A 12,813-nucleotide genomic window follows, 5' to 3' on the forward strand; every position below is an offset into this window, starting at 1 on the left:
ACCCTGAGCAATGATTGCCAATACCCATTGGTCAGTTGTGACTGAATGCCACATATGTTGTGAAAGTGGCACAGTCAAACTCCCACTGGTATGTGCGATAGAGGAATCTGGCTGCTGCTCTCTAAGTGGAAGTCAAAAACCTGAAGCAGGCCCTGGCTGGGGAGCTGCTTGTGGTTTTTGTTTTCGGGTTTGGCGAGACTGATGTTTTTGATAAGGTCTCGTAGCACGGGATCTGGCTGGTAGCAGGTAGGACTTCCTTGGACGGTAGAACGACTTCTTAGAGTCCTTTTCTAAAGGGCTGCTTTGAGGAGAAGTCGGAAGGCATCGAAGAGAGCTGTTTTAGGGTCTCATGATGGTCTTAATTCAGCCACCGTGCGTTGGATCTGTTCACAGAACAGATTATCTCCTACACATGGTAGGTTGGACATCCGGTCTTGCACTTCTGGGCGAAGGTCAGAAGACTTGAGCCAGGCCCACCGTCTCGCTGAAATAGCCGCTGCAGACACTCTGGTAGAGGTGTCAAAAATGTCATGTTCTGATCTCATGCTTGCCTGCCTCAAAACCTTTGCTTACAATGGTTTGTAGTTGGTCTTGGAATTGCTGAGGCAGAGAATCTGAGAAGTCCTGTATCTGCTTAAAGATGACCCTGTTATATTGGGTCATATAAAGTTGATAGGCAGCAATTTGGGAGATGAGCATGGCCCCTTGGAATACTCGTCGACCAATGTTGTCCAGGAATTTCTGTTCCTTACCAGGAGGGGTAGACGAGTGAGGTTTTGCCCTCTTTTGTGCAGACTCTACCACAAACGAGTGGTGATCAAGCTGTGATTTTTGAAAGCCTGGGGCTGACAGAACTAAATAAGTGGTGTCAGTCTTTCTGTGTACTGGAACAATTGATACAGGATTTTCCCAGTTCTTTTTGAGGAGATCAAGAAGGACCTGATGGATGGGAATAGACGTGATCACCTTGGGGGCATCCAGGAATTGGAGTAACTCCATCATCTGGTGCCTATCATCTTGTTCCGTCTGTAGTTGAAAAGGAACCAATTCAGACATTTCCTTCACAAAATTTATAAATGAGAGGTCCTCTGGAGGAGAACGCTTTCTACTCTCAGTGGGTGAAGGTGGTGAAGGTAAGTCATCGGTGTCTGATGAGGTATCATCACCCCAAGTATCATAAGGATCAGCAGACTTCCCTCGAGGAAGCAGAGGAGGTTGGATACCTGAGGGTCCCGGTCTAGGCTCCGAAAGAATCAGAGGAATTACCGGAGGCACCGATGAAGACATCGAAGGCACCGGTGCAGGCATCGAGGACATCGATGGATGACTCGGTGGCGCCGACAGACGTATTGGCACCAATGGCTGAGGCAAAACTCCCAATGAAGGAATGCGGAACGGTGTTTCTCCTCCCGATGATGCTGTCACCGGGGAGGGCATCGGAGCCAGCGGAGACCCGGGATCCATTGGTGGAAAGGCGGCCATCAGCACCTCCATCCTGGATAGCAGCGGTGCCAGCGCTGCCGGAATCGGGTCGATGGTGGGTTCCACAATCGGTGCCGGTGTCGGAGGAACCTGAAGACATTGCATTGCCTTGTCAATGGCCTCCTGAACCAGCCAGTCCAGTTCTTCTCAGAGACCTGGAGCAAGCAGCGCCGGCTCCAGAACAGAAGGAGGAGGCAGAGGCATAGCCGGAGGAACCACCGTTACAGGCGGAGTCACGGCTCCCGAACCCCGATCGGGTGTGGGTTGCCTCAGTGACCCGGTCGCAGGAATGGACTGTGCCTTTCCTGGATGGGGTGCTTCTTCGACAGTGGCTCGGACTATGGCGAGGTCGATGATTTCGCTCCCTCGATGGTCCGAGTCTTACGGTGTCGATGGCGATGTTTCTCCCTGCGATCCCATCGATCCTGAGGGGGAGTAGAGGGTGTCGATGGCCGTGAAGTCGTCAATGGCGGTCGGTCACCAGTCTGTGGACGATGCCGGTTCCAACGACGTCGATGCAATGGACGAAGTCGGGGTTTGAGCACGAAAGAGGAGTTCCATCTTCTCCATTCTGGCCTTGCGACATTTTGGTGTCATTAGGGCACATTTGGTGCAATTCAGGAATCATGCTCATGGCCTAGACACACTACATAGACTTTATGGGGGTCTGTGATAGACATGGTGCAAGTACAGTCCGGGCACCGACGGAACCCCGATGCCATGGCCATTGAAAAAAAATCGAGCCGCAGTACGGTCGACGGCCAGTAAGCCGCGAGGGCCAAACTAGACTGTAATCGATGGAAAAACTGGTAAAAACTTACCGAAGTACCGCAGTCAGAAAAAGTTTGAGGAGGGACCCCTGTGGGGCAGTTTTAACGTTTAATAATTCCGTGAGGAAAATTCCTGTCAGGAATCTCTTCAGAGCTCCTTTACCACGAGGCTACTGCTTCGCGGAAAAATGAAGACTGAAGGGGGACCCTTGCTGGCTGCAGGGTTAGTGCCATGCTGGGCATGCCCAGTAGGGGCCAGTCAAAGTTCTGGAAAGACAGAAGTTTTCCATGATTGGGCTCCATCCTGATGTCACCCATATGTGAGGACTACCATCCTGCTTGTCCTGTGAGAATAGCCACTACCATTACTGGCATTAGTAGCATGGGATCTACTTAATTTTTGGGTACTTGCCAGGTACTTTGAACCTGGATTGGCCACCTTATACATTGGAAACAATATGCTTGGCTTGATGGACCCTTGGTCTGACCCAGTATGACATCTTTGTATGTCTTATCAGATGTTTCATACATTCATCAGATTCATTAAGGTACGAAACAATGAAAGACTAAAGTCCAGTAGGAAGTGATTACAAAGATTCTCATTATGAAAATAATTCTACAGATATTGCACCATCTGAAACAGATGAACTGAAATTCTGCTCTAAAACATTGCTGACAAACTTTTTTTCCAGTGATGTCCAAAAGTCTTGGATTTTATTTCAGGAGGAGTATTAGAAAATAGCTTTGACTCTGTTGCATTAAAACTGAGTAGTAGGGAAGCTCAACTTTTATCATGGCCTGGACAGTTGTTTACTTTGTATTTTAAGACAATTTTTCTTGCTGCTGGTAAAAGCAGATAAAGGTGTTTCCCCCTTGTAAATGGGAACTGCAGATGGCAGTTTTGGGGCTTTTAAAAAAATTTTAAAACTCCTGTAAAATGTCCTGTTGATTCTGAATTTTCTTCTACAGGAAAAGAAACTAACATTTTCATATGAAAGCTGGGTGTGAAAGATCAGAGGGGTAGTACTTCTGAGTAGGGTTCTGGAGGCAACCCTAAGAATGATTCATAGAATAAGACCACCTCCCCCAAAAGACGAGTCTGAATCCTCTTCTAAATCAATGTCTAGACAGATAAGGGAGAATGACCTTTGTTAGTGGAGATGGCACAGGTTCCATATGATGAGACGGAAAGACCTAAATGTGTATAACATTCATAAACTCCAGATACTAAAACATCTCAAACCACTACTATACCCAAATGACTTCAGGACAATTCTTCAGACCCTCATTTTCTCAAGTCTGGATTATTGCAACGCAATTTTCTTAGGACTTCCAAAATCCTCCCTAAAACCACTACAATTACTTCAAAATGCTGCTGCACGTGTACTAACCGGAAAAAAGAAGTTTGATCACATCACTCCAACCCTAAAAAACCTTCACTGGTTACCTATTTCACAGAGAATAAGATACAAATCATTAACCATCCCACATAACGAAATTTACAAAGACAACAACTCATCCCTGGACAACATGATTACAATTCACAAATCACCCCGCCCTTCAAGATCTTCTGACAAATTACTATTCATTCCTCCTCTCTCCTCTGCAAAACTATCCTCTTCGAGACATAGAGCCTTCTCTATAGCTGGACCAAAAGAATGGAACTCTATCCCAGGATACCTAAGCTCCATCAAAGATCCCAAAAACTTCAAAAAAAGAACTAAAAACATGGTTGTTTAGACAATCATACGCAGAATGATATGATCTATATATACCTTTCACAACCACCTTCATTCTAACGTGTTATAAACTGTTTTTACTGAGATGTTATATATATATATATTCTATCTTTGTTTGATGTTATATTTATAATTTTATAACTGTTCATTGTATGAATGTGTTGTTACACTGTAAACCGGAATGAAGGCACTATGCTATATTTCGGTATAAAAAAGAATATAAATAAATAAATAAATAAACATTTTGCCAACCATAGCACTTGGACCACAACGGCAGACACCTTCAGCCTCCACACGCTGCCTGGCTGCAGGACACAGACATCAGTGCTCACTAGGTGTGTGCATTCCCAGAACTTGAAGGTGCCGGGGCGAGAATCCACTCAGCAGCTCCTGCTGACATTGGGCCATATAAGCTGCACTCTCACTATCATCCAGTGCCTCAGCAACAGGTCCCCCCCTGCCATGCTTTCTGCCTGTAATGCTGGTGGTTTTATAACCTGCTTTTACCCTCTGTTCCAGTCCTCCTCTTCCTGTCTGTGCTTTGCCTGACTGTGCCTTTTCTGTTCCAGTCCTGGTCTTGCCTTCTCCCAGTCCTTCAGCTCCTCCTTCCTTCCTTGACCTACCTGCCCTTGTCTCTTGGACTGTCCTCGCGTTACCTGACCCCTGCCTGGATTCTAACCTCAACTGATTTCCACCCGCCTTGAATTCGGCCCGGATTCTGATTTCGCCTAATTGCCACATGTTTTGACGTCTGCCTGATTGCTATTTGCCTTCACCTCTGCCCATATTCTGACTTCGTCTGACTGCTGCCTGCCTCGACCTCTGCCTGGACATTCACTCTACCGGTTTGCCACCTGCCCTGATCCCTGCTATGCTCCAAACACTCCTTGCTGGACTCACCCAAGTCCTGCCAGCCTCAGAAACAAAGGGCTCAAACTGTGGGGGAAATGGTTGGTACAGGGAGTCTAGATCTAGTCCCAGGTCGAGCATGTCCACATACTGGCGTGAGCCCAGCTGGTCCACCTGCAGTGCTGCACCCATTAAGCCACAGCCCAAGGACACTCACTTCATGACAATATGTATACATTGGATGAGAGAAGAGAGATGATATGATACAGGTTTTTAAATACGTGAAAGATAATAATGCAGAGATACCAAACCTTTTTCGGTGGAAAGAAAACTTTTTCGGTGGAAAGAAAACTGTAGAACAAGGGAGCCCTAATATAAAGCTCTTCATGGAAAGGGTGGTAGATGAATAGAAGGCCCTCCCAGAAGTAGTAGTGAGGACAAAGAGAAAGAAATTCAAAAGGGCATGGGATAAACACAGACGATTCCTAGTGGCTAAATGATGGAGTCGAAGAAAAGGCTATCCCGGGTTGATGAGGTAATCTGCACAGAATAATTACTTTAAAAACAGATTTAAAAAAAAAAAAAAAAAAAGAAACAAACAAACATAAGTTTGCTCAGCAGACTATATGGACCTAGAGTCTTTTTCTGCTGACACTTACTATGTTACTAAGTGGAGGGTTTTGGTAATGATATACAGAAGACTGGGACACAATCTGAGATATAAATTTCTCCAGAACTGGGTCATGCGAAGGAAAAGGCACACATGATGGGATATCCTTCATGTACTTGTAGACAAATTCTACTCACATCTGCACTAAGGCATGAGTTCTAAAAACTGACCTTTTTGAAGCTGCTTTTAAATCCAAACTATTTCTCTACAACAAAAACACTTTCCATGGTCTGTCTGTCATGAATGCATGTCTTGAATGACTAAACTCCATTGAGCAAAGGACATCTCTTAAGTGTTTAAGTACAGTGCTGTGTATATTTAGTAGCACCTTTAAAATTAGCAGTAAGAGAACTTGTGTGTGTGGAATATTTGGGATGCGTGTGGGTTGCTAAGGAGTGTGAGTGTTCCCGATGGGGCGTTAGACACAGAGTGAGTGCGTACGGGGGATTTGGATTTGGGTTGGTGTCTTTCAACTGGAAGAGGGTACGTGGGGAATTCACATTGTCTTTTTATTCGGTGGAGGGTAGAGTCATAGCATTAATCACTGTGGTACGATTCTTACCTTATCTTACAATGGGTCCTTATTTTTCTCATGGCTGATAACACCCGAATAATATCTTGGAATGTCAATGGACTGGGATCACCGGTTAAACGCTATAAAATCCTCAAACAACTTAAATCCCATAAACCGACGGTCGCTTGTTTGCAGGAAACCCATCTCTCTGCACTAGAAAGCAGTAAACTCAAAAGGGATTGGGTGGGTGATTGCTATTACACTCAGGCTAAAGGGAAGAAAGGGGGAGTAGCTATTTTAGTAAATAAAGCTGCTTCTTTTACTGTCTCTAACACGGTGCGAGATGAGGAAGGTAGATTTCTCTTGGTGTCAGGCCATCTTAATGGTCAAGAAGTGACTATCTGCACTCTCTACGCTCCTAATGCCTACTCTCACCCCTTTTTCATTTTTGTATTGGAACAGCTGGTAGAACACGCCAAGGGTTATTTAATTGTGACGGGGGATTTCAACCTACCAGCGGATCCTTGCATAGACAAGACGCCTTCGAGTGCCTTGCTCCCTAACAGGGAGGGTAAGGGGGTCCCATTCTTATGTTCTGAGTTCTCTTTACTGGACATATGGCGGACGTTACATCCCACAGAAAAAGATTTTACCCACATTTCTAGGGTGCATGCCTCCCTATCACGTATAGATTATATCCTGATACCGAAAGAAGGGCTACATTTTGTTTCTGATGCTGTGATTGGCTTACAGGGGGTGTCTGACCACGCAATAATTTGGGTGGATATACATTTTCACGCTCGGGACAGTGGAGAAAGGCTGTGGAGATTTCCTGGGTTTCTTCGCTCTGACTTGCACTTCAAAACTTTTTTGCAAAACAAATGGGAAGAGTTTGTCAATCACAATAGCCAACATACCTCGAATCCGCAACTGTTTTGGGAAACAGCTAAAGCCGTTATACGGGGTGAAATTATTTCCTTTGTAGCGGCTAGAACGAAAAATCTTAACAAAACTATTCTGGAATTGGAAGGTAAATTGGGTAAGCTAAAACAGGAGTTTGCCTCCCACCCGTCTCCTACTTCTCAGAGGGCGTATTTCGCTGTCTTGAGGGATCTGAACTGTGTTCTACATCAGAGGGCACAAAGGGCCTTTCAAGTAGCGGAAAGGAACTTTTTTAAGTTTGGTAACAAAGCGGGGAAACATCTTACCAATTTGGTTAGAGCTCATAGAGGGAAGACCTTTATTCCTGCCATGCGTACTGAGGGGGGCACTAGGGTCTCCTCCCGAGCTGAAATCTGTGAGGTTTTTCGTAAGTTCTATGAACAATTATACACAGATGACGTAGAAGGAGGCAGAGAAGAAGAAGAAGCATTCTTTGTGAATCTTAAGTTACCGAATCTAACTAAATCTCAGATATCGTTCCTTAACCGACCTATAATACCCCTGGAGGTTTTAGCTGCCATCTCAACTAGTAAACTGGGGAAGGCGCCAGGTCCTGACGGCTTTTCTTTTGATTTTTACAAGCTCCTACAACATCATGTTGCCAACCATTTGACTGATTTTTTTAATGATGCAGTCCATAAGGGGGCATTCCCCTCATTTTTCAATACGGCATATATAACGGTTCTCCCCAAATCCGGTAAAGATCCGCTACTTCCGGCGTCTTACCGCCCTATCTCACTGCTGAACTGTGATTTAAAGTTACTTGCCAAGCTCTTAGCCAACAGACTTAACGTGATACTCCCGCAATTAATCTCAGAATATCAGGTGGGATTTGTTAAAAACAGACCAGCCTGTAAGCACATTCTTAAATTGCTTTCAGCTATGAGCTCCTCCCTCTCGCAGTGTTCCCCAGCCTTAGTGATTGGTCTAGACTCGGAAAAAGCATTCGATCGAGTGTCTTGGCCATATTTATTCTCTGTACTACGGAGATACGGATTCGAGGGACACTTTCTGACCTATCTTCATATGTTGTATGCTCAGCCCAAATCGCACATAACGGCTAACGGTGGTAAGTCAGGAGAGGTACTTATACAACGAGGGGTGCGACAGGGCTGCCCCCTATCACCCCTTTTGTACATTTTGGCTATTGATCCCTTACTTAGGAAAATAGCGGGTTCTCCCTCCATACCGGGTTATGGCACAGTCCATCAAACATTCTCTATCGCTGCTTTTGCGGACGATATATTAATATACCTTACGGAACCACAGCGGTCCATAACTCCTTTGTTGGGTATCCTGGAGCAGTATGGGGAATTTGCTGGCCTCCGTATTAACAAGGATAAATCGGAAGCTCTGGATGTTGGGGGTAGAGTGAAGCCTATGTGGCGAGGCCCTTTTCCTCTTAAATGGGTAACTACACATATGAAATATCTTGGTATTCAGATACCGTCCGATGTGCGGGATTTCCATAGATTGAATGTGGAACCACTTTTAGAGGCTACATCGTTTTTATTGAGGAAATGGCAAGGTTTACCCTTGTCCATCTCTGGAAGAATACAATTACTCAAAATGATGATTCTCCCCAGATGGCTTTACGTCCTACAAATGACCCCGATCTGGCTGACGGGAGGGATTGTAGGGGGGTAAATGCTCTATTTCGGAAATTCATTTGGAATGGACGTAAAGCTCGTTTATCCTTAACGATTCTATTTCAGCCCCCCAAAAAAGGAGGTATGGGATGTCCCAATTTACGTAGATATAATCTAGCGTGCCTTCTCAGATATGTGAAAGATATTCTGGGTAATACGTCACAATACACTCCCCTTGCACTCCTTTGTTCTTGGTGGCAACAGCAGTCCTTAAACCCCCTACTCCAACTCTCTAGAGCCCAAATGCCTGCGGGGTTACTAACGCAACCGCTGATTTGGGCAAGTCGGAAGGCCTGGGCGTATCTATGCGTTCAGGCGAAATTTTCCCCGTCACTTACACCTTTCCTAACGATCTGTGGTAACCCACTTTTTCCTCCAGCGATGTCTACTTCCGTCTTTCACAGATGGAGGGAGAAGGGATTAACCTGGTTGTATCAGTGTTTTTCTTCTGAGGGGGATCAGTTTCATCCCTTCTCGGACTTGCAACAATTATTCGACCTGGCGCCTTCAGACCATTTTGCCTATAGGCAATTGCGTGATTTTTGTAATACGCATAAAATGACCTCGCTGATTACGCCTCATTTCTGGGTGGTTCACAAAGTAGTCTCTATTCACAAACCGCAAAAGTTCACGATTGCGACTTTCAATCAGGCCCTACTGTTACATCTTCAGAGTGATGTAGTCACCAAAATCTGGCAACAATGGGTGCAGTGGCCTGAATTCACTCTTACCAGTCAGGAGTTTTTATCATGCTTTGAGAAGATCCCGGAATGGTCAGCGAATGTGCTGTATCGGGAGATCCAATTTAAATTTTTGAGACGGTATTATATGGCGTCTGACAGGGCTTTCTTGGCCCACATTACGTCCTCTGCCAAGTGCCCCAAGTGTAATGTAGGGACGGGCACCTTTACCCATCAATTTTGGTCGTGTAATGCTATTTCTTTGTTTTGGACGGAACTTATTGGTACCTGCAGTTCTTTGCTCTCCATGGAGCTCCCTGCAGACCCTATTCTCTGGCTCTTTGGGCTGATGCAGACTTCCACTGTGGGACTAGGAAAGTATGAGCTGCAATTTTTACGTAGAGTAAGCCTGACTGGGAAAAAGGCCATTTTAGCTTGTTGGATTTCCGCAGATCCTCCTCAACATGACTTATGGTTCAGGTTGTTGATCAAGCTATTCACTCTGGAGTATACCTGTGCCCAAACAGCTACTGAACACAGACAGAAAATTATGGGTAATATTTGGAAGCCGTTGGAGCTATATCTTAAGCCTAACATAATACCCTGATTAGGTACTGGATGGGGAACGGTCTTTGTGGGCACTTGGAATCATTCAGTGGAGTAATTCGCACTCATAGCTAGACTCACACCCATGGGCATTTTCGTACCTCATCCAGGTATTTGCTGTGTTAGTCCAGTACTATGGCTTATCCCTCACACAAGTTCCAGGGGTGGGGGGGGGGATGGGAAGGGGACGGGGAGGGGGGATTGGGGATTAGTTGGAACTGTTAATCTGTTTATAACTGTTTATCTTGAATGCCAAAGTGTGTGCTACTGATTCTTCCCCATTATGTCTGCCTTGTTCTTTTATGATATCGGTTGATTTAGTATTTGAGATTGGAACCCGCACACCTAGAACCTTTTGCTTTATTGATATGCTGGCGCTTCTTGACTACATGTGGTTTACAGAATCCTATGTCATTGCTACAAGTGTCATTGCGTTGTCTGTCGTTATTGTAACAGACCTGTTATTGTGGGTTGCTTGTACATTTTACATTTTGGATTTCTATGTTCAAAACTCAATAAAAATAAGTTACAAAAAAAAAAAAAAAATTAGCAGTAGTTGTACTTCTCTGTGCTTTTTCTAGTTCTGAATGGCACCATTTTCTATTCCTCCATACTTTTACCTCTTATGTCTAATAACTATAGCAAGTATTCGAAAGCAATTTTGAAGAGAGGAGGCAACAAAGAAGTGGCCTATTGGTTAGAGCAGCAGGAAGTCAGAGTTCAAATACTGCTTCTCCTACCAATTCACCTTGTGTACTTTGTTGCTTGTACCTTGTTACATTTTGTAATTTTTTTCCCTTCTTTTCCTATTTTATTTTAATCATTATGTATATTACTTTGGCAACACATGTACTGTTATGCTAATAAAGTGATTTAAATCTGATTTCGGCAAGTCATTAACTGTCCCATTGTCTCAGGTATTTACCGTATTTTTCGCTCCATAAGACGCACTTTTTTTCCCCCAAAAGTGGGGGGAAAATGTATGTGCATCTTATGGAGCGAATATAAAAAAAAAACCACAAAAATCTAACAACCCCCCACCCCCCTGACCCCCCCAAGACCTGCCGACTTAATTTACCGCAACCGCCCACCCTCCTGACCTCCCCAAGACCTGCCGACTTAATTTACCGCAACACCCCCCCCCCCCCCCCCAGACCTGCCAAACGTCCCTGGTGGTCCAGCGGGGGTCCGGGAACGATCTCCTGGGTGTGGGGCCGTCGGCTGCCAGTAATCAAAATGGCGCCGACGGCCCTTTGCCCTCACTATGTCACTGGGACCGACCGCTGCTATTGGTTGGTCTCAGTGACATAGTGAGGGCAAAGGGCCGTCGGCGCCATTTTGATTATTGGCAGCCGACGGCCCACGCCCAGGAGATCTTTCCCGGACCGCTCCTGGACCCCCGCTGGACCACCAGGGACGTTTGGCAGGTCTTGGGGGGGGTCAGGAGGGTGGGGGGTTGCGGTAAATTAAGTCGGCAGGTCTTGTGGGGGGGGTCAGGAGGGTTGCGGTAAATTAAGTCGGCAGGTCTTGGGGGGGTCAGGAGGGTGGGGGGTTGCAGTAAATTAAGTCGGCAGGTCTTGGGGGGTCAGAAGGGTGGGGGGTTGCGGTAAATTAAGTCGGTAGGTCTTGGGGGGGTCAGGAGGGTGGGGGGTTGTGGTAAATTAAGTCGGCAGGTCTTGGGGGGGTCAGGAGGGTGGGGGTTGTTAATTTAAAGGGTTGGGATGGGGTTCCCAGAGAAAGAAAAGTTTTCTGATCTGGGGAGTGGACCGAAATGGCCCTCCCCAGACCCGAAAACAAAATGGGGAGGAAAAAAAAAAGCTATGCACTCCCCTAATTTGCTCCATAAGACGCCTAAACCAGAGCCGGTTTAGCACAAATTTTTTTTTTTTTTATTTTCCCCCTCTGAATCCTAGGTGCGTCTTATGGTCAGGTGCGTCTTATGGAGCGAAAAATACGGTATTTTTTTTCTCATTTCTTATATAGCACTCATTAAATATCAGATCTGGCCAGAGCGGATTACAACTAAAATACAATACAATCAATGTACACATACCCATAAACAAATACACATAATAAAATAACGTGATACTTAAATGGCCTAATCTATATAACTTCAAGCCTCCTCTCAATGCTGTTCTCAATTTACCAAGCTCTCTGAAGCAAGGACCTACCTAATGTACCTGGATTGTAACTTGCCTTGAACATAGATTTGGAAAGACAAATTCAATCTAAAACACAAATCTGCTTATGGCAGAAAATATTGTAAAGTATTCTCTGTTTTAATAATTGATAAGATAGCACACAAATCCTAAATCAGTTATGTCAAATGCATATGCAGAAAACTTCAACAAGAAAAAATGATCTCAAATGACAGGTTCATATACTATCAACAAAACTGTTGTGTTCCAACTAGTTTTTTGTTTATGTTTTATGGCAACTACCATGATAGTTAGATAATATGTTGTAAGCCAACTCACCCGGACATCAGTAGCATCTCCATGTCGAATAATACTGGCCCAAGTTGCTGGCTCACTGTTAGTTTCAAAAAAATGAAAAACCTTCAATACTCGTTCCATGGCACCTGGGGAGCGTTCCATGCCAGCACTAAGGCGTGCCTTTGCATTTGAAACTGGTGTATGATTTAAGTTTGGGTCAAGATAAGCAGCAGCCATATTTTTTCTAGATGCTAGGTGTCTGTCATATTCTGCAACAAAACAAAATATAACAATTTTTACTGCATGTAACTTGATCATTTCATGTGAACATAATTTTCTAAACAAATTTATCATTGATGACAAAAAAAAGGAAAAAAGATTTACTAATACTATAAATATGAATTGTTTTTCCATGAAGTGATAAATTTATATTCAAGATGTTTTCTTAAATATCACATTTTCTTAAATATCTTGAGA

The 12,813-nt window shown here is 44.6% G+C and overlaps 1 protein-coding gene across 23 annotated transcripts in view; it reads right to left on the bottom strand.

The window, feature by feature from the left end:
- The window catches only part of PTK2 (protein tyrosine kinase 2), a 1,447,287-nt gene that overhangs the window by 1,171,953 nt on the left and 262,521 nt on the right, over positions 1–12,813 (bottom strand). For all 23 annotated transcript variants that reach the window (XM_029592091.1, XM_029592099.1, XM_029592089.1 and 20 more), the window contains one exon: positions 12,379–12,605. In XM_029592091.1, coding sequence (XP_029447951.1) covers positions 12,379–12,605 — 227 coding nt within the window. The remainder of the gene's footprint in view (positions 1–12,378; positions 12,606–12,813) is intronic.

This window comes from Rhinatrema bivittatum, chromosome 2 (assembly GCF_901001135.1).
Source record: "Rhinatrema bivittatum chromosome 2, aRhiBiv1.1, whole genome shotgun sequence".
Lineage (NCBI taxonomy): Eukaryota > Metazoa > Chordata > Amphibia > Gymnophiona > Rhinatrematidae > Rhinatrema > Rhinatrema bivittatum.